Source organism: Manis javanica, chromosome 3, assembly GCF_040802235.1.
Source record: "Manis javanica isolate MJ-LG chromosome 3, MJ_LKY, whole genome shotgun sequence".
NCBI lineage: Eukaryota > Metazoa > Chordata > Mammalia > Pholidota > Manidae > Manis > Manis javanica.
Genome location: NC_133158.1, coordinates 112,813,854 through 112,837,692, shown reverse-complemented (window position 1 = coordinate 112,837,692; position 23,839 = coordinate 112,813,854). Strand labels below are relative to the sequence as shown.

Below are 23,839 nucleotides of genomic sequence, written 5' to 3'. Positions count from 1 at the left end.
TTAGAAGGCAATCCCAACCCTTCAGCTACTGTCATGTTAGAGGTTTCTGAAAGGTGCTTCTCCACAGTGCCCAGGATGGGGCTGTGCCTTACCTTCCTGGTGCATACCTAGGGCCAGCAGGTCCCAGGTCTGCCTGGGCTTACTTGGCCAGGCTCACGGGCTCCACCTCCACCCTGTGGTCCCAGGGAGGTGTTAGGTGCTGCTGCCAGGCTGGGGTCTGTGGGAAAGCCTCTTGAAGTCATCAGTCTCTCCCAGTGCCAGACACTGCCCACATGTCCTAGTCCTGAAGTCGGGTTCAGAACCCTGCCCCATCCCTGCCTGCTTGTAGACAGAGCCCTGCTGGGTGATAACAATTTGGGGTATAAATGTTCAGAGAGAACATGAGAGGTGAACCATAGCATAGCTGTGCATCCCCCTGTGGTGTACAGGCCTGCTTCTCACTCATTTCTCTTCCATTGTGCTGCCCAGCTAAGCAGGCTATCTGAGAAACCCCAGCATGTTGATGCCAATGATTGAGACCAAGCTGGGCTTGACTACACATAAGGAGCCCCCCACCAACCTTGGGTGTTTCAGAAGGCCAGGCCCCAGCCTGGCAGGCAGCAAAACGAGGGTCAGGGGCCAGGGGGACCAGGTTCCTGGCCGGCCCTCAGAAACATGCCGGGCCCCAGGCCCTCTGTCTCTCTTGAGCAGGTGTTTGCTGTCTTTATAGGCCGTGTCATCAATATCAGCAGCATGCTGGGCCGCATGGCCAACCCAGCCCGCTCCCCTTACTGCATCACCAAGTTCGGAGTGGAGGCTTTCTCAGACTGCCTGCGCTATGAGATGCACCCGCTGGGCGTGAAGGTCAGTGTGATAGAGCCCGGCAATTTCATCGCTGCCACCAGCCTGTACAGTCCTGAGCGCATCCAAGCCATTGCCAGTAAAATGTGGGATGAGCTGCCTGAGGTGGTGCGCAGGGATTATGGCAAGAAGTACTTTGATGAGAAGATCACCAGGATGGAGACCTACTGCAACAGTGGCTCCACCGACACGTCCCCCGTCATCAACGCTGTCACCCATGCCCTGACCTCAGCCACCCCCTACACTCGCTACCACCCCATGGACTACTACTGGTGGCTGCGAATGCAGATCATGACCCACTTGCCCGGAGCAGTCTCCGACAGGATCTACATACACTGAAGGGTTTCACTCTGGCCTCTGCTGGGGAGCCCTGGTGGGAGGCAAGAGGAAGCAGGGAGGGAGGGAGGAGCTTATGTGTCAATCACCTCTTAGTTACTGATTTGTGGATTTTCTGCAGTCCCAGGAGGACCCACTTCCAGTTTAGCATTAACCAGAGGGGGTAGCCCAGCCCAGCTTGTGTGCACAACGAGTGGCTCGGGCCTTCTTAATTAGGGTGCCGAGTGGTGGGCAGGGCCCCCAAACCTCAGGGCAAACATGGTGCATCCATTTTTCTGGAGTTGATTTCATACAGAGATTTCTGGGGGGCATCTTTATATTAAAAACAGATTTATTATAAAATAGAATCCAATCCTTTACATTTTTAAGGCAAAACAGTTAAAAAATTTACCTCATTTGATCCTTAAACCAACCTCATGGGTAAAAAGAACAGATTATTTTTCTTTTGTACATGAAGAATTTGCAGCCCAAATAGGATATATTAATAGCCCTTTATTGCTTATAAATAGTCCAAGTTGTGTGTTTCTACCACTGCTGTAGAAATGCTTCACATTTTGTGTTCCAGGGCTGCTCCAGTTATCTGAGTATCCTCTGATGAGCTCTGTGTCCTTGCCTGAGCCATACATAACATGTGCCCACTGTGCCGTGTTGCATGGCCATGGTGCTGGTGTGTGTGGCCCGTAGCCCGGGCTTCAGAGCTGACTTTGGGAGGGGTGGGGACAATGTGGAGATTGCCATTTGAGATTTCTTCAACCTTTCTTAGGACTTAGGACAGACTCACGTGAGGGTGCTCCTTGGCGAAAAGGGCAGTTTGTTTCTGGTGGGTCTGCTTGGATTTGCCTGGGGTGGGAGCCATGTTGATGGGTCTCCTTGTCAGGAACAGTGGTACATAGGCAGGGCACTGTGGCATCTTCTCCCCCAGGGGTCCAGGTTCCCTGCCTGTCTCACATGCTCATGCTCACACACACACACACACATCTGTTCTATACTCACATGCTCACATTCACATCTGTTCTATAGTCACATGCTCCACTCACACACACACATCTGTTCTATACTCACATGCTCACACTCACATATGTTCTATACTCACATGTTCACACTCACAGACACACACACATCTGTTCTATAGGGCTCAGGGTGGCCTTCATTGCTGGCTTACCTTCCTGCTGTGGCCTTATTTTTAATTAGGAAGCCGGGTCACTGATGGGCAGAGTCTGCATTATCACTTCTTGGGTCTGGGTTTGGAGGCTGCAATCCCTGTGATTGCCCAGGGCCCCCCTCTGAACTGAAACCAAGCGTCCTCCTCCTGGTGGCTGCCGGCCTAGGACAGGGTCCTGACCGCCAGCCCCACAAATCAAACTAGCACTGCCACCTTTCCTTGAAAGTGTCAGCCTGCCGCTAGAGGGCGACATGCTTCCTCTGCCGCCCGTGGGGCTAGTGCTCCCGACTTGGGAGCTCACTGGCCCCAAGACTGAGGTCTCTCAGGGTTTGTGATGCTCACCTCCGAAACAACCTGGACACAGACACACAGGTCCCTGCAGAAACAGCATTCTTGTTCTTCTAGTAGTTGCCTGGCTTAAATGTGGAGACTTGTGCCAGGAGAAGGCTAAAGGACCTAGGCAGCTGGAGCTGGCCACTGGACTCAGGCAGTGCCATGGAAAAGGGGGTCTCACAACAAGCAAATTCAGCCTGCCTCTTGGGCCTTGGTTCCCTCTGTCTTGCATCAGGGATGCCCTGCCCAGCTTGCTGTGCAGGGTGAAGCAGAGAGGGCCAGTGGGGGTGATGGGGTGGGCAGGCAGGGCTGATACCCATCAGAGCCCAGAGAGGGACATTGATGGCCATCATGTTTACATAACAATAAGGTCCCTTCGAGTTACAGATCTTGCCTTTCAGAAGTGCATTTTTTCATCTTGGGAGATTTGAGTTCCATGATTTATTTAATTAAAGGAAAATGGAATAACACTTGGAGTTAACAATGGATACCTGGGGACTTGAGAGAAGGGGAAATGGTCACATGCTCTGGGTCAGGATAAGCAGTACCCTGAACACTGGGGAAGCTGCATCTTCACTGGGGTGTCCTGAAGTAAGACAGGACTGCTAGGCTGGTCTGCAGGCTGCCTGGTTTTTAATTTTTATCCCAGAGACTGAAAAGCCCAGAGCACATTCCCTCCAGATATTCTCAATGGTGATTAACTGTGCGAAGCTCTTCTGGTGCAGGTGCAGACATGAGCAAGCAGAGGCTCCCTCAGCTTGGGTGGCATCAGGCTTGAGATGCCAGATAACAGCCAGGCACATCTGTACAGCCCTGGGCACATTATACAGCCAGTCTACCTCCTCCTCACACCTGAATGCCACGATGATCCAGAGAGGTTGGCAGGGTGGGGTTATTATCTCATTGCACATTTAAGGAAATATTACCCCAAGTAAGGGATAGAAGTAGGCAGCTAAGCCATAGCTAACCTCCAGGCTGGAGCTAGTGATGCATGAAAAGCAGGGCAGATGGCACTGGAATCTAAAATAAGGAGGGGAAAAAAAATACCTCCATTATGTAACAGTGAGAAAACTCTGTAAGCATATGCACAGTAACAACCACAGAGTGCCACCACATGAGCCATCAACTTCCCTTCCCCCTCTGGGCCCTAGGCACCACTGCTGGGAGAGAAGGGCTGCAGGAAGAGCTTCCTCAGTAGGAAATCTGCCTCAGCTGGGCTAACACTGCCCCTTATGGGGCATTTCCAGGGCATGCTCTAGGAATACCAAGACCCAAACCTTGGACAGATTCTGGAACTGCCCTCAAAGGTCATGAGGGTTATATGAGCACAGGCTGAGAATCCTCAGATAAGGGTGTGGAACACGGAGGGCTCTGGGGCTCTGGTGGAAACAAAACAAACAACAAACAACCCCAGAGCATTCTCAGGCCTTCCTGGTGCCTGTCGGCACTAAGAAAGGTGGTTTGTGAGTGGCAGCTTCAGAGATATAGGGTGAGCACCTGCAGAGATATAGGACCTGGAACTAGGCTGTGTGAGGCTGCCAGGACCCCTGGAACGTTAGGGAAGGGAAAGGGACTTGGCCATCATCAAGCCTCACTTCCAGCTCCTGAAAGCTGGCCAGGCCTTGAAGCCCTTTGGTGACAAGGAGCTCATTACTTCTTAAGATGACATTTCCTTGGTTAGGAAAAATTTATCCAAAGACTGAGCTGAAATCTGCCACCTCTAACATAACTGCTTTGGCACTTGGCTATGACCCAGAACAACACACACACCACCAGGTATTAGAAAATGGCCAAGGCAGGTGCAAGAGGCCAGGTCCCTCATCTGACAAGGTTTCCATACTCCTCATTGTCTGAACAGAAGGTTTCAGCTGTGGTTACACAATCTCTTGTTCTTTATGAGACACACCAGGCTGAATGGCCCCCTGAGTCCCTCAAGCAACAAATTTTGAGACAGGTTTTAGTATATCTGATGAGATGCTGAGAACTTCTCACACTCATGTGCTCCCTTATGACACAAAGTGCGCTTATGACTCATCTCTCACCTGATCCTCACCAAGAGCTTGTGAGTTAGATAGGACCACTATTCCCAGTTTACAGATGAGGAAACTGAGCCCCAGTGAGGGGAGGTGATTTGCCCAGGAAGAGCCAGGACATGGGAGAGCAAAGGCAGAAACCCCTGGCTTCCACCCCAAGCCACATTAGACTCGACTCCACATTAGGGCCCTTGAGCTGGGTTGGACACTGCTCGGTCAGAGGCTGACCTGTAGCCTTGGAGCAGTGATGGGCATGGAGCATTTAGCTTTAACTTCACCCATGATTTTGCACAGAGCAGCATGAAAGGAGGCTGAGCCTTTCCTGTGTCTCCCTGCAGGTGTGTCTGCTGTGTCTGTGGGATCTGCCAGTGGCCTGGGCACTGATGGAGGGCCTGAGGTGGAGAGAGCATGGCCAGGAAATATTCCCAGGGCTGGGGCTGAGGACCATCCTGGCCTCAGCACTGATGGGCATGTGTTAGAAGAGAGCAAGAGTGTGAATGGGGACCAACATCAAGGAATGCAGGGCCCAGAAGCACCTTGTGCTGCTCTCTCAGTGAGACTTAATTACTCTCTAAAATGTGAGGCTACTCCCACTTATCAAATTACAGATAGCTTAATTACAGCTCACTGAGTAACCACACTGGGCTCCTTCAGAAATAGCAGTGGGCTGGCCGCTCTGCTCGGCTTCAGCTGCAGCACTCCCCTCCCCCGGTTCCAGGAGGAACTGCCCATTGTTCCCAGGGCCTCAGTGCTGCTGAACTCTGCTCTTGGACAAGGGCAGGCTTGGCTGACTGCACTGGGCACTCACCTCTGCCGGCCACTGCCTGGCTGGGACCGCTCTCTGCCAGTGAGTGCTCTGCTGGGCCATCTGGCCATGTGTTCTGTTACTGGGTTTCTGTTATTGGCCTCTGCTGAAGCCAATCTCTCCTACTTATGTTGTGTGCTGGCCAAAGGTATACTAAGTTGTGCAGGACCTGCCATAAGAAGCAAAGAAAGAACATGGTGCTGGATGAGAAAAAAATAAGGGCACCTTCAAGGAAACAGGGTAAGGAACAGCAGGCCACTAGAGACTGACGAAGTTCTATGCCATTATGAAGGGCACCATAAACTCCCCTGCAGGCTGGCAGGATCAACAGGCTTGTTCCAATGGGAGAAATTGGCAGGAGGCATGATGTGATTTTAGGGAGCTTTGGTTGGGAATGGAGGAGCAATTGCCGATGGTAATTCAAATGTCCTTTGTGTTTCCATATTCAGAGGTGCAGTCCTGGACTTTGTAGCAGCTGTCCCCTTGCCCTTTGCCTTCTATTATTTGAGTCTCTTCTTTGTGCCAGACCCTGTACTAGACTTGTGGTGTCCAATGGCAGGGAGCCCAACACCCTCCCAGAGCTCATAGTTTAGCCCAGGAAGCCAGAAACTTTAAACCAGGGCCACAGGTGCCATGATTTAGGGAAAGAAGTGAAATGCTTTATTCCACTAAAAATGAATAACAGTTCAGCTATTTTTAATCCACACACAACCCAGTTTGTCTTCTTCCTAACACAGCCATGGAGCCCCAGGTGACAGCAGATGTGAGAGAGAATGAACGGCAGGGGTCCTTGTCTACTTGGGGAGTCCCCTGACTTTCTCGAAGGAAAAATTAAAAGTGAGCGTCTGTGGAGAAGCTCTTCTGGCCATTGTCCAGATGCCAAAAAACTGAGGTGGCCAAGCAAACAGTGCTGGGACCATTTGAAGAATGACCAAGGGAGCTTTGTGAACACGGTGCTGGGCACATGATCTGGAGGCTGAAGGTGGGACCAAACTGGATGCTCAGGCTGAGTACAGACATAGAAGAGTGGCTGCCACCTCAAGGAATGAGTCAAAAGGGAGCCTTCAGCTTTGGGGGTTTGTTTGCTGTGAGGATAAATGTACAGCAAAAGAGTACAATCAAACACTAAGAAATACTCCTGGGGCAGCTCTTCTTTTCTTGCAGCAGAGAAAGAAGGGCAAATCCGGGGTCCCCTAGTAGGCAGCTCCTGGAGGGAGCCTGCTGGTGATGCCCTGTTAGAGACTGAAGGACCTCAGAGACCCTCCAGCCAGAAGGATGGTAAAGAAACAGGCCTTTCATTCTAAGCAAGGTTGGGTAGAAAGAACACAGGCTTTGGAGCCAGACAGATCTGACTTTGAATTCTGTTCTGTAATCTTCCCATTATATAATGCTGTCAAGTAATCTAGTCTCCCCTAGCCTCATTCTCTTATGTCTAAAATGGGATAACAATGGGGGTAAATTGCAGGGCTGTTAGGTAGATTAGGCAAATATATAGGCTCCTGAGCACAGCTTCTGGTGCAGGAGGAGGGACTCAGAAGTCACCTTAGCCAGTGTAGCCAAGGCCTACATAGCCTGCATCCATCCCCGCCCACCCCAGCATGACCTTCCTGAGAAATGCATGGGCCATGATCCAAGGGTTTCCAGAGGCAAACAGAAATCGGGAAACAATCAAGGTTGAACCACAGTAGTCAGACCCGCCTTCCTGCTCACTCTGCTCCTTCCAGGGTCCTGGGGCAAAGCAGGTAATTTCCTCCTCCAGGCTCCTCTTTCTGATTGCTACATGCAGAACAAACTCTACAGCCCTATATCATCTTGCCGGAAATTCCTGAAAGGGTTGCTAAATGGATTTAAGGAATTACTGGCTTCACCGTGAGCACCCAGATAACATGGGCATTGCAGCAGAGAAAGGGGCATTTTCTGAAGCACACCCCCTTGAAACTGTCCAGGAGGATCAGCCCATTCATTCAGCTTGTGGGAGGAGGACAGACCAGTTCCTCCCCAGCCCCGGGTTGCTGTATTTCGGTTCTGCCTGTTACCTCTCAGTTATATCTCAGCCAGGCACAGCTTCCTTTCTGTCTTTTCTCCTTCACCACCCAAGTTCTGAGGTGAGTGCTCTCTATAATCAGGCTGCAAGGGGTCTGTGGTAAGGTTTCATTCCCAGCCTTCAGAAGTTCCCAGTCTTGGGGGCGGATGGGCTGTGTACAAAGGTCGGGGAGCTAACCAGCACTCGGGCAGCCTGTGCTACTGTGGGTGTACACCTGCATGGGAGCTCAGGGAAGGCAGAAAGGAATTCCGATCAGACAGATTACAATCTTCCTGAGAGAGGTTGTGTTTCAGCAGAGCCTTGACAAGTGAAGAGGATTTCACTGGTAGAAACGGGAGGCAGGGCACCTGGCAGGATACTGAAGGAACACCAACAGCATCAGCATCTGGGAGGGACAGAACTCTTGAAGGCAAGGTATAAAATTTGGAAGGCTGAGGACCTCCAGCCCCTGGGGATAAAAGGACTGTGGTAGGAGGCCTGTGAGATCTCAGAGGGCACTGTTCAGACAGACCTGACCCTCAGAACCATCTGAGAATCAGCTCACTCACTCCATACTGGACCTCAAAAGCTATTCAGCCCCTTAGTTCCTAAACTAACTGCACATGAATCTCCTGCGGAACTGGTGCTGAACAGAATCAGTGGGTCTAGAGAAAAGCCCAGGAACCTTATTTCTAAGAGATGAGTCCAAGGCACAGCTAGGAAAAGGACAATGAAAATAATAAACGGAGGGAATGCTGCATCCTGAGCTAGTGACAGAGTGGGGGTTAGAAGCTGGGTGTTCGGGCCTAGTCTGTGCTCTCCCAATACACACAGGAGGGGAGGGCTAGAGACTGCGGGGGGGTGGGGGGGAGGTTGCCTGACCCTTTGCAGCTACTAGTAGGGAAATCCCTGGAGCAAAAAGGGCCTGGGGGCTTGTTTCAGAAGCACCAGGTTAGGAAGATGATGATAAAGTTCCCTTCCCTTTTCATAGACTTTTATGCAGTGAAAGAAAGGCTAGAAGGGAGAGGGACAGGTGTTCCCTGAGCCCTGGCAGAGGCCAGGTAGTCAGACGGAGTGTTATTATCAGGAAAAGAAGGTGATAATACCCCATGCAGATGTGTCTATCCAGTGTGGCATTTGGATTGTAGTACTAGTGGATGGCCCCACATTCCCACAATTTAAAAATTGTGTATACTCTTGTGGTGACTCCATTAAGCTGTGTTAAGCCCACCTGTCTGCTGTGCCACCCTGCTCCTTGGAGCCTCTCCTTTGCTCAGTGTTCTCTCCTTGGCCAGGAGGGAGCATCCTGCTGCCTCTCCAGTATCCTTCCAGTGTTTACAGTTGAGGCTGGGGAGGCCCTAGGTGGTAGTTTAACAGGAAAGGACATTCTTTGACCCAGGGAAAGAGGCTTGAGTTCTGGTTCCAGTTCCACAGTCCCAGTTGCAGACTGAGCCTCTTGGAGTGGCTGGAAATAAACATCATTCTCCCATACATGGGGTTTACTGCTCCCAGGTACCTACCTGGCTCCTTGCTGCCTAGCTGGCCTCTACTAGCCAGGAGCTTGGGCAGAGACTGGCAGTTCTTTGATACCCATTCTCCCCCTATATAGGAACATATTTACCAATGTTTAGCTGGGCACATAGCTATGCATAATAAACACTACATTTCCAAGCTTCCCCTGTAGCTAGAGGTGGTAATGTGACTATGTTCTAGCCAATGGCCTATATGCAGACATCGTCTTACTACTGCCTTCAGGAACCTTCCCTAAAAGAGAGCTTATAAGCACCCTATAAATAGTCATGTGCATTTATTGAGCACTTCCTACAGGCCAGGCCCCGAGTTAAGAACGTCATATGCATTATCCCACTTGATCATCCCAGTGATACTATGAGGCAAGATTTATAATCCCAATTTTAAAGAAGACTGAATTGAGGCTTAGGCTTAAATACTTTGCTTAGTCAGTCAGAAAGTGACAAGATTCAGAACCAGACTTTCTTTAAGTGCTCAGTGCAAACACTGACTCTTCCTCAGGCAATGAAGATGGTCCCTGCCAAGCTGGCTTGGCCTTCCTGTTCTTGCCTGGGCCAGCAGGGGCCAGGGCTCAGCTTTGATTGAGAGGAAAGAGTCAGGAGACCGTGACTGAACTGAAATTAACCATAAATTGGGCTGAGAACCTGGGAAACCCAAACAATAGTCTGTATTCCCCTAGCAATATTCTTAGACTTGAAATAGTTCTAAGGTCTAGTTCCTCTACCTAATGAAGGTGGAGAGAGGCTCAAGATGGTGACATGTGTAAGGTGGAGGAAATCCCCTCCCAAACCATATATATTTTTGAAAATACAACAAATACAACTACACCTAAAAGAGAGACCAGAAGATACAGTACAACAGCCAGGCTACATTTACATCTGCAAGAACTCAGCATCTCATGAAAAGGGGCTCTGGGCTATCCTGAGGGCTTTCCTGCCCACAACAGCTCAGGAGATCATCCCAAAGACTGCTCTCTGTCTGCGGGTCACCGACACAGGCAGTGGAGAAGGGCAAGGCGACCAACAAGCAGGAAGGGACTTTGTTCTCCTAGCTGACACACGAGCCACCTGCCTATGACCACCTCTATCACCATGAAAAAGCAGAAGAATCTGGTCTAGTCAAGAGTCACTCAGACAACCCCAGAGAGAGGGCCTAGGGAGATAGATATAACCAATCTTCCTGAAAAAGAATTCAAAATAAAGGTCATAACTATGCTGATGGACCTTCAGAGAAATATGCAAGAGCTAAGGGATAAAGTCCAGAGGGAAATAACAGAAATGAAACAATCTCTGGAAGGACTTAAGAGAAGACTGAATGAGGTGCAAGAGTCTGCTAATGGAATAGAAATCAGAGAACAGGAATACAGAGAAGCTGAGGCAGAAAGAGATAAAAGGATCTACCTAATGAAGGTGTGTCCCCTCAAGAGCATCCCCAGTGACACCATCTGCAATGGTCTGAATGTTTTTGACACCCCAAAATTCATATGCTGAAATTCTAACTACCAAAGATGATGGTATTGAGAAGTGGGCCTTTGGGAGGTACTTAAGTCATGAGGGTGTAGCCCCCAGGAATGGGATTAATGCCCTTATAAAAGAGGTTCCAGAGAGAACGCTAGCCCCTTCCACCATGTGAGGACACAGTGAAAGATGCCAGCTATGGACCAGGAAGAGGGTTCTCATTGGACCATGCTGGCACTGTGGTCTTGGACTTAGCAGCCTCCAGAGCTGTGAGAAATACATTTCTGTTGTTTATAAGCCTCCCAGTCTGTGCTGTTATAGCCGCCTGAGCTCTAACACCGCCTTCTCTTTTCTTTTCCTCCTCCACTCCACATTTGCCCTCCTCTATTTCCTGAGGATCATGGAGCTTGTGCTAGAAGTCCCTTACACAGTGTGGCCTCCTACAAATGGGCTTTTTTCTGTCTTCAAAGATTTCTATGAAGCATCAGTCTCAAAATGTTTAAGACATAAAGGATTCCATTTAGACAGTCAGGAAACCTTGGTACTGCTCCCCATTCTACTACCAAGTTCCCCTGGGTAAGTCCCTTCTCCCCTCTGGGCCTCACTCTCATCTTAAAATAATAATAATGATGATGGGGAACAAGATGGCGGCATGAGAAATAAGGCAGAAACCTCTTCCCAAAACCACATATAACACTAAAATACAGCAAATACAACTAATCCTGAAAAAGCAACTGGAAAGAAGACTGCAACAGATGGCCTACATTTGGGGAAAAGAGAAGACCTCATGGAAAATGGTAAAGTAGCAATGCCATGATCCAGTGGGACCCAAGCCCTTCCCCAATCCCAGCTCATCAGTGGGAGGAAGAGAAATGGAGCAGAGAGGGGATGGAGGCCTAAGACTGCTGAACACCAAGCCCTGGAGATCTGCTCTGGGAGCATGAACCTACATTACATGGTGCTCTGGAGATTAGAGGGGTTGGAAAGCAAAGACAGATGGAATACTCAGAGAGACAGAGATTCCAGCCATTTGCAGAGAATAGGTGCTCTAGGCTGGCCACCTCTTCTGTCTCTTCTAGAACAGAAGAGAGATAGTCATTTTGAGAGACTTCCCAGCAGTTAGAGGCCTGCAGGAGGGGCAGGGATTACACAGAGCTTGCTGCTCAGGAGAAAAGACAGGTGGACAAAATCATCCTGGCACACTCAGCCCACCAGGTTGGGAACTTTCAGGAACTTCCTGCACTCCATCCCCCTGGCTGGCAATGCAGTGCTGAGCTCCCCACACTGCGATATGTAGCCTGCCACTCCTTCCCCCTTGCCAGCACCAGTTTGCAGGCCTCCTGCCCCTGTTATCATGCCAGTCGAGCCAGAGGGTAGTCCCACCTGTGGCAGCTACAAGGATGTAACATAGAGGCTCCTCCCTGTGCACTCAGCCCACTGGCCTTAGCAGTGGAGGCAGGTACTGCAGCCAGTAAGCAGGAAGGAGCTCTTTCCTTCTGGCAGGGACTGGCACGGTGTGCCTGTGACCCCTGCCAAAGCTCCAGGAGCTGGCAGCTCCAGAGAGTAGAGTTTCTGAGCACTAGAGAGTGCCTCCTACATCTATATGCTGCCTACAAGAGACACACTTCAAACCCAGAGACATACACAGACTAAAAGTGAAGGGATGGAAAAGATATTTCATGCAAATAATAGGAAGAGAAAAGCAGAAGTTGCAGTACTTATTTCAGATAAAATAGACTTCAAAACGAAGAAAGTAACAAGAGACAAAGAAGGACATTACATAATGATAAAGGGGTCAGTCCAACAAGAAGATATAACCACTATCTATGCACCCAACATAGGAGCACCTACATATGTGAAACAAATACTAATAGAATTAAAGGGGGCAATACAATGCAATGCATTCATTTTAGGAGACTTCAACACACCACTCACTCCAAAGGACAGATCAACCAGACAGAAGATAAGTAAGGGACAGACGCACTGAACAGCACATTAGAACACATGGACCTAACAGGCATCAACAGAACACTCCATCCAAAAGCAGTAGTATACACATTCTACTCAAGTGCACATGGAACATTTTAGAGTGCACATAGAATAGATCACATAATAGGCCACAAAAAGAGCCTCAGTAAATTCACAAGGATTGAAATTGTGCCAACCAGTCTCTGAGACCACAAAGGTATGAAACTAGAAATAAATTATGCAAAGAAAACAAAAATCCTCACAAACACATGGAGGTTTAACAACATGCTCCAAAATAATCAATGGATCAATGACCAAATTAAAACACAGATCATGCAATATATGGAGACAAATGAAAACAAGAACTCAACACTGCAAAATCTGTGGGTCACAGCAAAGGCCATTCTAAGAGGGAAGTATATTGCAATACAAGCTTTCTTCAAGAAAGAAGAACAATCTCATATAAGCAGTCTAAATTCACAATTAATGAAACTAGAAAAGGAAGAACAAATGAGGCCCAAAGTCAGTAGAAGGAGGGACATAATAAAGATCAGATCAGAAATAAATAAAATTGAGAAAAATAAAACTATAGAAAGAATCAATGAAATCAGGAGCTGGTTCTTTGAGAAAATAAACAAAATAGATAAACCCCTAGACAGACTTATCAAGAAAAAAAGAGCGTCTACACACATAAACAGAATCAGAAATGCAAAAGGAAACACGATGGACAGCAAAAAAATACAAAGAATTATTAGAGAATACTCTGAAAATTTATATACTAACAAACTGGATAACCTAGAAGAAATGGAGAACTTTCTAGAAAAATAAAACCTTCCAAGACTGACCCAGAAAGAAACAGAAAATCTGAACAGACCAAATACCAGCAATGAAATTGAATTGGTAATCAAAAAACTACCCAAAAACAAAACCCCTTGACCAGACAGCTTCACTGCTGAATTTTATAAAACACTTAGAGAAGACCTAATGTCCATCCTTCTTAAAGTTTTCCAAAAAGTAGAAGATGAGGGAATATTTCCCAACTCATTCTATGAGGCCAGCATCACTCTAATACCAAAACCAGGCAAAGACACCACAAAAAATAAAATTACAGACCAATATCCCTGATGAACATTGATACAAAAATACTCAACAAAATATTAGCACCAAATTCAAAACTACATCAAAATAATCATACATCATGATCAAGTAGTATTTATTCCAGAGATGTAAGGATGGTACAATATTTGGAAATCCATCAATATCATACATCACATCAACAAAAAGGACAAAAATAACATGATCATCCCCATAGATGCTGAAAAAGCATTTGACAAAACTCAACATCCATGCATGATAAAAACTCTCAACAAAATGGATATAGATGTCATGATATTGTACATAAAAAACCCTAAAGAATCCACCCCAAAACTATTAGAACTAATAGCTGAAGTCGGCAAAGTTGCAGGATACAAAATTAATACACAGAAATCTGTTGCATACTAGTATAAATCCTGCATACTAACTATGAACTAACAGAAAGAGAAATGAGAAAAACAATTCCATTTACAATTGCATCAAAAAAAATAAAATACATAGGAATAAACCTGACCAAGGAGGTGAAAGACCTATACCCTGAAAACTACAAGAAATTAAAGAAGACACCAATAAATGAAAATACATCCCATGCTCATGGATAATATTGTCAAAATGGGCATAATGCCTAAAGCAATCTACAGATTCAATGCAATCCCTATGAAAATACCAACAGCATTCTTCAATGAACTGTAACAAATAGTTCTAAAATTCATATGGAACCACAAAAGACCCTGAATAGCCAAAGGAATTCTGAGAAGGAAGAATAAAGCTGGGGGTATTACACTCCCTGACTTCAAGCTCTACTATAAAGCCACAGTAATCAAGACAATTTGGTACGGCACAAGAACAGACTCAGATTAATGGAAGAGAATAGAGAGCCCTGATGTAAACCCAAACATATATGGCCAATTAATATACTATAAAGGAGCCATAAATATACAACAGGGAAGTGACAGCTTCTTCAACAACGGCTATTGGCAAAAATGAACAGCTGTATGTAAGAGAATGAAACTGGATTATTTTCTAACTCCACACACAAAAGTAAACTCAAACTGGATCAAAGACCTGAATGTAAGTCATGAAACCATGAAACTCTTGGAAGAAAATAGGCAAAAATCTCTTGAATATAAACATGAGCTATTTTTTCCTGCACACATCTCTTTGGGCAAGGGAAACAAAAGCAAAAATGAATAAATGAGACTGCATCAAACTAAAAAGCTTCTGTACAGCAAAGGACACCATCAGTAGAACAAAAAGGCATCCTGCAGTATGGGAAAATATATTTGTAAACAACATATCCAGATAAGGGGTTAACATCCAAAATATATAAAGAACTCACTTGCCTCAACATCCAAAAAACAAATGACTCGATTTAAAAAATGGATGGAAGGTATGAACAGACACTTCTCCAAAGAAGAAATTCAGATGGCCAACAAGCACATGAAAAGATGCTCCACATTGCAGATTATCAGGGAAATGCAAATTAAAACCACAATGAGATATCACCTCACACCAGTTAGGAAGGACAACATAGAAAAGACTAGGAACAACAAATGCTGGCAAGGATGCGGAGAAAGGGGAACCTCCTACACTGCTGGTGGAATATAAGCTAGTTCAACCATTATGGAAAGCAATATGGAGATTCCTTACAAAACTAAAAATAGAAATACCATTTGACCTGGGAACTCCACTCCTAGGAATTTACCCAAAGAAAACAACCTCTCAGATTCAAAAAGACATATGCACACCTATGTTTATCACAGCACTATTTACAACAGCCAAGATATGGAAGCAACCTAAGTGTCCATCAGTAGATGAATGGATAAAGAAGAGGTGGTACATATACACAATGGAATACTATTCAGCCTTAAGAAAGAAACAAATCCTACCATTTGCAACAACATGAATGGAACTGGAGGATATTATGCTCAGTGAAATAGGCAGAGAAAGACAAGTACCAAATGATTTCCCTCATTTGTGGAGTATAACAATGAAGCAAAACTAAAGGAACAAAACAGCAACATACTCACAAGACTCCAAGAAGGGACTAGCAGTTACTGAAGGAGAACGGTTGGGGAGGGAGGGTGGGGAGTGAGGGAGAAGGGAATTGAGGGGTATTATGATTGGCACACATGGTGTGTGTGGGGGTGTGATGGGGAAGACAGTGCAGCACAGAGAAGACAAGTAATGACTCTATGGCATCTTAGTACGCTAATGGACAGTGACTGTAATGGGGTGTGTGGGGGGACTTGATAATATGGGTGAATGTAGTAACCACAAAGTTGCTCATGTGAAAACTTTGTAAGATTGTATATCAATGATACCTTAATAAAAAATGATTATTAAAAAAATAATGATAACAGTAACAACCACCTCTAACATACACTTTTTACTGTGACTCAGGCACATGTTCTAAGGGCATTATATACGCTAATTCACCTAATCCTTAGAAGGACTCTGTGAAGGGGGTAGTAGTACTATTCTTGTTTTACAGATGAAGAACCTGAGACACAGGTTTTTAACTACCCAAGGTTATGAGCAACAGAGTGAAAATGAGAACAGACCTGACAGAGGACTTCAAAATTGTGTTTAGTAACAGTCTCTTGTTAAATGACATCCCATGCAGAGTCTCAAAGCAGTAATGATCAAAGCAGTTGTCCTGGGTGGAACGGAGGTGGGAGGTCTAGACTCTTGCCCCTGGGCCACCCCCGCACCGCCCTGCAGGCGTCTCCTTTGCTCTACAAGAGTGAAAGCAGCGGAACTCCCGGCATCTGAGGGCGGGGCCTTGTGCAGTGTTCTGAGAGCCTCTCGCGGCCAGGGGTCGCTGGGGTTTGGAAGTCCCTGAACAGGGAGGATACGGTGCCTTGCCATCTGCCAGCTGACCCTGGATTCAGTACTTGATCTGGATCTGTCTGCGAATTCCCTGGGTGATGATTCCCCGGTTCTCCCCCCACCCTCCGGACCTGTCTGTTTTCTAGATGAGCAAATCGCCACCTAGGAGAGCTGGGCCCAGGGGCCTTTTGCTGAATCTCAGCTCCTTTCAGACAGTAACTCTGCTTTAAAACAGCGGCCACGCGAACTCGCTGGGCCAGAGGAACGGAGGCGGCGGCGGCCCGGCCGAGCTCCCGGAGCCTCTCCTCCCCGGTCCTCCGCCCGGCTGCCCGCCCTGCAGCCGCCCAGCGGCGGGCACTCCACTCGCCGGGCGCTGGAGGCGCCGCGAGGCGGGGGCCCGTCGCGGGGGCCCGGGGAGCCCCGGCAGCCTCCACGCCCACTCCAGCCCGTTTCCCGCCTGCCCGCGGGGCAGCTGGAGTGCGCTAGCCCTCCTCCGCTGGGCCCCGGGGAGACAAATCAGAGCGTGACTGGCTCCCTGCCCCGGCTCTGTGCTGGCGACAGTGGGACCTTGATCAGGCCTCCTAAACCCGGCAGCGATGGAGCATGTCCCGGGCCTTCCCTCAGTGTCGCTGCGCTCCCCTCCCCTGCGTGGAGTGCACCGCAATTCAGGCACGTAGCCCATGTTGACCCGGAGTGGCGATCTGCCTGTCCGCCGCCTTGCCCACTCCACACCCCCAGGCTGTCGGCAACCGGTGGCAGGAAGCCAAGCCAAAGGCACACCCAAAAGTCTCCCTCCGGCTCTTGGCACATGCAAGTGCTCTGTGACCTTGGTGGAAGACCCCTGGGGTTCTTCTGCGGATGGGTCAGTCTTATGTAGGCCGGCGGCTGCCAGTGCTCCGGGGAACAATGGAGAAGGCAGAGCCAAGGTACCTGGAGGCATTTCCACTGGTCCAGTTTTGCTGGGCCTGCTTCTGCTTTATTTCAGCAAGAAGCTCAGTGCCTCAGAAACATCCTTGTTTTAAAAAGGACACAGTGAGTCCCCTGATCCCCGGTATGAGTTGTTTACTGCAACAGTGTCAGTAAATCCCCCCATTTACTACCCCATGCCCTTTATGAGCCTCCTTCCCTGGGTGTGCAATGACCTGGAAACAAGGAAACTTTCCTTTTTGCTTTGATACCACACTGAGCTGGAGACACCTGTGCTGAGGGTTAGAGACCCGTATTTAAGGTGTTCTTGTTTAATTTGTTTGTCTTAACACTGGTTTATTGTGTGGCTTTGGTCACATTCCACTCCCTCTTTGGGCCTTATTTTCCCCATCTGCACCACGGTCAGTTGTGCTGCCTAGAGTCTCCTCAGTGATCCTTCAGAAGTAGCTGGCAGGGGGTTTGCTTTAACAATTTGTGAACAAAGTGTTCTGCTAGTAGGAGGAGGAGGAGAAGAAAGATGGGGGAGGGGGAAGAAGGAGGAGAAGGAAGAAGTAGTAGCAGTAGTTTGAAAACCACTGTCCTGTATGACCTCACACCTGTGTCAAGGAATTGTCTGCTTAGGTCTCTGATTGAAAACTCTTCCTTAGGCTTAATCACCAGGAGGTCTCTGAGTCTGACATGTCTTCTCTTAGAGAGGCCCCACTGAGCCTGGCCTGGGGCATGAGGAGCATCATAAAGCCAAAGGACCTGCTGCCCTGGGACGCTCCCCAGGTGAGTCAGGAATTAAATCACTCTGCAGAGCTTTTCTGCTTCCTGGAGTTGAAGGTCATTTCTATGCCTCCCATTGCTCCCTCCCCATCCAGGCCTTCTCCCTCTTTCCTACACAATAATGGCAATAACAAAGCCCTCCTGCACTGCGCTCTTATTTGACACAGCAAACCTGTAATGGAGGGAGAGACAGAAATTACTTCCCCCACTTTACAGTTCAAACAGATGAAAGGATTGAGCAAGGTGACAAAGCAGGTTTTTGGCAGAATGGTGTAAGAATCCTGGCATCCTGGTAACTTAAGATGAAGCTGGGAGTCTTTCCAGCTGGGAATGTGGTTCTGAGACGAGTGAAGGGGTGAGAAGGGAAGATACACTCTGAGTGAATCCACCCTCTTGAACTTAATGTGCTCTAACAGCCAAAACAGGCTGTGGCATGAAAAGGTGGGGTGTGACTTCTCTTGGTCCCCTGGGGACCTCTAAACATTTCTTGAGGCTCCTGAGCCAGGATACTTTAAGAGATGGACAGAGGTTCCTGGCAGTACCAGGCCAGAGGCAGGAGGTCCTGATCCAGTGACTCCCCTCACCCCAGCATACCTGGTGACACGAGGGGTCCTCATCTATGGCTCACTGAAATAGGACTGTGGAATGAGCAGAAGGGCTCCCCCTGCCAGCCAGCCTATAAGGCTCTGAGAATCTCCCCCAAGCAGTGCTGGCAGCTTCTTAGCTTCCTCTGCTGTTTCCGAGACAAGTCCAGCATGTCCTTAAGGGACCCTGAATGGAGATCAGTATTATAGTCACATCTCCAGTGTCTGTAATCCCTCCTGCTTGGGCAACACTTGGGAGTTCACAAAGCGTATTCACACCAGAGGCCCCCATGGTAGGCAGGGTAGGTAGCAGAGAGCAGACTGATCTCCATTTTATAGACTGGACAAAACAGAGACTCAGGGCAGGGAGCGCCTTATCCAAGGTCACGCGTGGCATTGGAAGACCCACATGGAACCGGGGTCTGCTACTGTGTCAGGTCGAGGGCCTTGCTGTATCAGTTTCTGGCTTTGCCTGTAGGTTTCCTACTCAGCTAAGGCCACAGTAGCCTCTCTGGCAAAAACAAGAGCAGGATATGAATCCTTATTTCCAGCACTTCCCTACAACAAGCTGTCCCTCCTACAATTAGAAAAGGGCCCCATTAGAGAAGAAAAAATCATGCAACTGACTTGGGAAAAAAACACTTTTCATGCCCTATCCTACTCCTGGACAGCCCAGGGGACTGGGAGTCAGGAGTCCTGGGCTTGGTGTCTGGCTCAACAACTAATTCTCTGAGAGGCCTTAATCAGGAGGGCATTTCATTTTTAATCTGTTTCTTCCTCTGTAAGATGGCATGAAGGGCTACAATCACTGTTCTCAAACAACTCATGTTTGGATTGCCTGGGAGAGTTTGTATGAAACCTAGATCTTGGGGCTTCACCCTAGGCATGGGGATCCAGCTTATGGGGTTGGAGAAATTTATGGGGACCCACATTGCTAACTAGTTCCCTGGGTAATTCTGAGGCCACTGACATCTGAGGCCACAACATTAGATGGACCCAAGGGCCTTCCTGCTCTGACATCCTATCATTTGTGATGTCAGGAAGCATGGGAAGTGCATTCTGGCTCTCTGCTGATACCCTCCCATGTTTTGTTCTCTGTAGTACTCAGGATCCCAGACGTGGAAAATATCTTGAACAGATAACCAGAGTGCAGCCTCTTCAGGGACAATACAGTAAGTACAAGCAACCCAGGAGGGGCAGGGGTTTGAGTTCTCATGAGGCCATGAGCCAGTTGTGGGTTTCTGGGCCTCCACCTGTCAGGTGTTTCCCAGGCCACCAGTTTGGGATATACTAGATGACCTTCCCCATAGGCACATCCCAACAATAGGAGGATTTCTTTGATGTGGCCTCTAGCCACAGGTTTTGGGGAAGTCTGACCCCATCCAAAGGCTCTGTCTGGCTCAAAATGGCCACCTTTCCTCCCTGTTCACGAAGATTCCCTAACTTCCAGGCTGTGGGAGCTGTCCTGCCCACTCCTGGGGTGTCTGCATGCTTGGTACCCACATACTTGGCTACACAGAGAAGCTAGATGTCACTGCCCTGCTGGCCCCCGACTATACTTGTTATGGTTCTTGGCTGAAAACAACAGAAACTAATTCTGGCTGAGTTCAGCAGAAAGGCAATTTATTCAAGGATATTGGGAAACATTGAAACCTGCCAGGAAGACCAGAAAACCAGGCTTGGAAAACAGGTGGGAACAAAGCTGGCTGCCTCCCAGAAAGAATAATGCCCTGGGGATTCCCCAAAACTAAAGAGGGGATCTAGTTGCTGTGCATCCCACAAAATGACAGGTTCTCTACTCACCTGTAGATCCAACAACCTGAAAGACTCTACATCCAGAGAAATGTTGGTTATTTGTGCTGTGGCTGGTGTCAGTAATCACAATTCTATTTTTCTTTCCAAGTTTCAAATTTCATGTGCATCCCATCTGAGAAGGGTCCTACCAGGAATCATCTCCTTTGCTCCATCCTATTTATCCATCATGATGCTATAATCACATTTTCCACACACAGCTAGTGTAGCTGCTGGCTTCTAGCCTCTTCTACTCCAACCCTTGTTCCCTCTTCCCCCACTCATACACAAACACCTTATCCAGTCTGCCCCACTTTCACAGGGCATTTGATCTACAAAATCATCTACTAGCATGGCACCCTTTTCTCCAATCATTTTCCCCCCTCATCCAGCCAATCAAGTAATCTTTACTGGGCATCGACTGCGTGTAGGTGACTGTGCTGGGTACTAAAGGATAGGATAACCCTATGCTCATGGAGCTTAGAGTACAGGAAACAGGGATTAATCAAAGAATCATAAAATATCTTATTACTAATTGTGATAAATACTATGAAAGAAAAGCTCACCAAAACCTTGACTGCTTTAGTAGGGGTACCTGGTCTGGTCTGGGATGCCTCCCTTGAAAAGTGACATTTGAGTTAAGATGTGAGGATGACTAAGAATTAGTCAGAGGAAGGGAAAGGAGGGGAGGGAGGAAGGGAAGAAGGAGGGAGGGAGAGCATTGTAGGCAGAGAGAATGACTGGAGCAAGGATTCTGAGGCAGAGTGAAGTCTGTCTCCTCCCAGGAGTCAAAGAAAGCAGGGTGGCTATAGCTCCTACTTGGAGAGGAACAGTCATGCCACCTGAGGCTGGGGAGGTAGACGTGGACCCAACCAACAAAACACTGGACCCACATTATGGATTTTAATTTTTACCAGAGACTAAAAAGGAACTGTTTTTTAAAAAATGCAAGAAAGAACTGGGGCCTGCAGTGTGGAGAACAGACTGAAGGCAGCAGAAGTAGATGAGAGGGACTGTGAGGATCCAGATGAGAGATAATAATTTGGGGGGCTACTGAGTGGTGGCCATACTGTGGAGCAGAGGACAGTCAAGATATGTTTATGTGGTGATATTGACAGGTCTTGGTGATAAGCAGGACATGGAGTGGGGGATGGGGAGGGACATCATGTGTCTAAGATGATTCTGAGCTTTGTGACTGTGCAACCATGTGGCGGTGTTCAGGGAACAATTGTTCCCCACTCCTCACGTTTCCAAGTGGAGGAACTCCTATTAGAGCAACACTCCTGAGCTCTGGTGCCATTACTCTACAATCGCAGCATTAGGGAGGAGGAACTGGACTAGTATGGCTCCGAGACTTCTGGGTTTTCTAGTCACCTTTCCTCAGACAGGTGTGAACCAGTTTGCTATTTAAGCCATGCAGCGAACTTAGTGGAGCCGGCTCCGCCCCTGTGGTAGAAGCCTGCAGACTGGGAGGCATGTTCAATTCAGGTGACAACCAGTTCAGTCAGCCCCAAACCATGGTTTTGACCTGGAAATGGAAGCAGGATGTCATTTTCTTGACACTTCCCACCCTCACTTCTCCAAAGTGCCAACACTTAGAGGTCTATTTGCTGAGACAGGGAACACTGAGGGGGAGTAGGTTGTTGAGGGAGAGATCATGAATTTAACTTTGGGTTCCTTTTCTAGCCACTTTGATTTCTTAACTGGCTAAAATGTCCCATTAAATCAGTATACTTGCCCCTGTGACTCATTTTTATTATATTGGGGGCATTAAGTACACCAAAATAAGAATGTCTAAGATTTTACTTTGCTTTAGTGTATCAGCCTGGACTTAAAATCTGAGCCAAGTCTTCTCAGAGAGGTGGCGAGCCTGCACTCCATCCTGGGGGACAATAATAATAATCATAACAACTACCATGACTGAGCACAAACACATGTCCTTTACTGTGCTAAAGCTATCTCATTTAGTGTTCACAGTACTCTGAGAGAAGCACTTTTATTATTCCCATTTTACAGGTGGAGAAACTGAGGCTCAGAGAGGTTGAATGGCCAGAGGCAAGGCCACCTGGCTAATGAGAGGTGAATCTGAGTTTGTAAAGTTCTTGCTCTCAAACATTATGCTGAACTGGAAGATGTGCTCATTAAAAATCTTAAGAACCACAATTGTTTTTATGTTCTCAGCTGAGAAATTCCTAGGACCTTTTAGGTCTCTGCTTTCCTGTCCCCATTCATGCTGGTCCGGTGAGCCTTTGGACTCTGAGCTTCTTTCCTTTCTTCTCTCTGGGCATTTTCCAGACCTCTCTGCCCTCCTCTAATTCTGGTAAAGCTTCACAAATCCAGCCAGAATCATCTGGAAGAGTTTAGCAGGCAGGCAGGCAGGAAGGCCAACCTGGAACTAAGTTAGCCAGAATTCTGCCTGAGGCCCTCACATCAACTGTGCAAAGCAACTTCTGCCCAATGCAGCAAACAGGATGCTCTGGAGCTGCTAATGAAATCATCTTGCTGTCTTTTGTCACTGGTTTGTCCTCACCTGCATTGGGAAGTCATGCTATGTGAAATTCAATCCCTTTTAATTCTGCATGTGAACCTCCTCCTACTGCAGCAGGCTGTCTCATGCCCCCTGCACCTGGGCCCCTTGGCAGGCTCTTTCACAGCTACGGGGTGAGTCTGGTGACCAGCTCCATGGTGAGCCAGGCAACCTGTGCTCTGCAGTTTGAGCACCTGGATGCAGTCCTCTACCTTGTGCCTTTCAGGTTTCCCCCAGGCCTCTAGTAAAATGAGGCTAATAATTGTACCAACCCCAGTATACACTATGGAGTATTATTCAGCCATAAGAAGAAAGCAAATCCTACCATTTGCAACGACATGGATGGAGCTACAGGGTATTATGCTCAGTGAAGTAAGCCAGGCAGAGAACAACAAGTACCAAATGATTTCACTTATTTTTGAAGTATAACAACAAAGCAAAACTGAAGGAACAAAGCAGCAGCAGACTCACAGACTCCAAGAAGGGTCTAGTGGTTACAAAAGGGGGGTGGGGGAGGGTGGGTAGGGAGGGAGGGAGAAGAGGATTAAGGGGTGTTATGATTAGTGCACATAATGTAGGGGGGTACGGGGAAGGCAGTACAGCACGGAGAAGACAATTACTGACTCTATAGCATTTTACTACATTGATGGACAGTGACTGCAATGGGGTATTTGGTGGGTACTTGTTAATAAGGTAGAATGTAATAACCGCAATGTTGCTCATGTGAAACCTTCATAAGATTGTATATCAATGATACCTTAATAAAAAAATAATAATAATTGTACAAACCCCATGGAGCTGTCATGAGAATAAATGATTTAATATTTG

General features: G+C 47.7%; 1 protein-coding gene and 1 long non-coding RNA gene across 4 annotated transcripts in view; both read left to right on the top strand.

The window, feature by feature from the left end:
* The window catches only part of BDH1 (3-hydroxybutyrate dehydrogenase 1), a 38,056-nt gene extending 31,103 nt beyond the window's left edge, over positions 1–6,953 (top strand). Inside the window, exon 7 of one of the 3 annotated variants that reach the window (XM_073231866.1) lies at positions 710–6,953. In XM_073231866.1, coding sequence (XP_073087967.1) covers positions 710–1,179 — 470 coding nt within the window. In that variant the 3' untranslated portion in view covers positions 1,180–6,953. The remainder of the gene's footprint in view (positions 1–709) is intronic. The other 2 variants (XM_017650478.3, XM_017650477.3) reach the window with 2 other exon arrangements.
* Positions 6,954–17,853: 10,900 nt separating this feature from the next.
* The window catches only part of LOC108391084 (uncharacterized), a 95,122-nt gene continuing 89,136 nt past the window's right edge, over positions 17,854–23,839 (top strand). Inside the window, exons 1-2 of the long non-coding RNA XR_012129270.1 lie at positions 17,854–18,112; positions 19,795–19,865. This is a non-coding gene — a long non-coding RNA (uncharacterized lncRNA). The remainder of the gene's footprint in view (positions 18,113–19,794; positions 19,866–23,839) is intronic.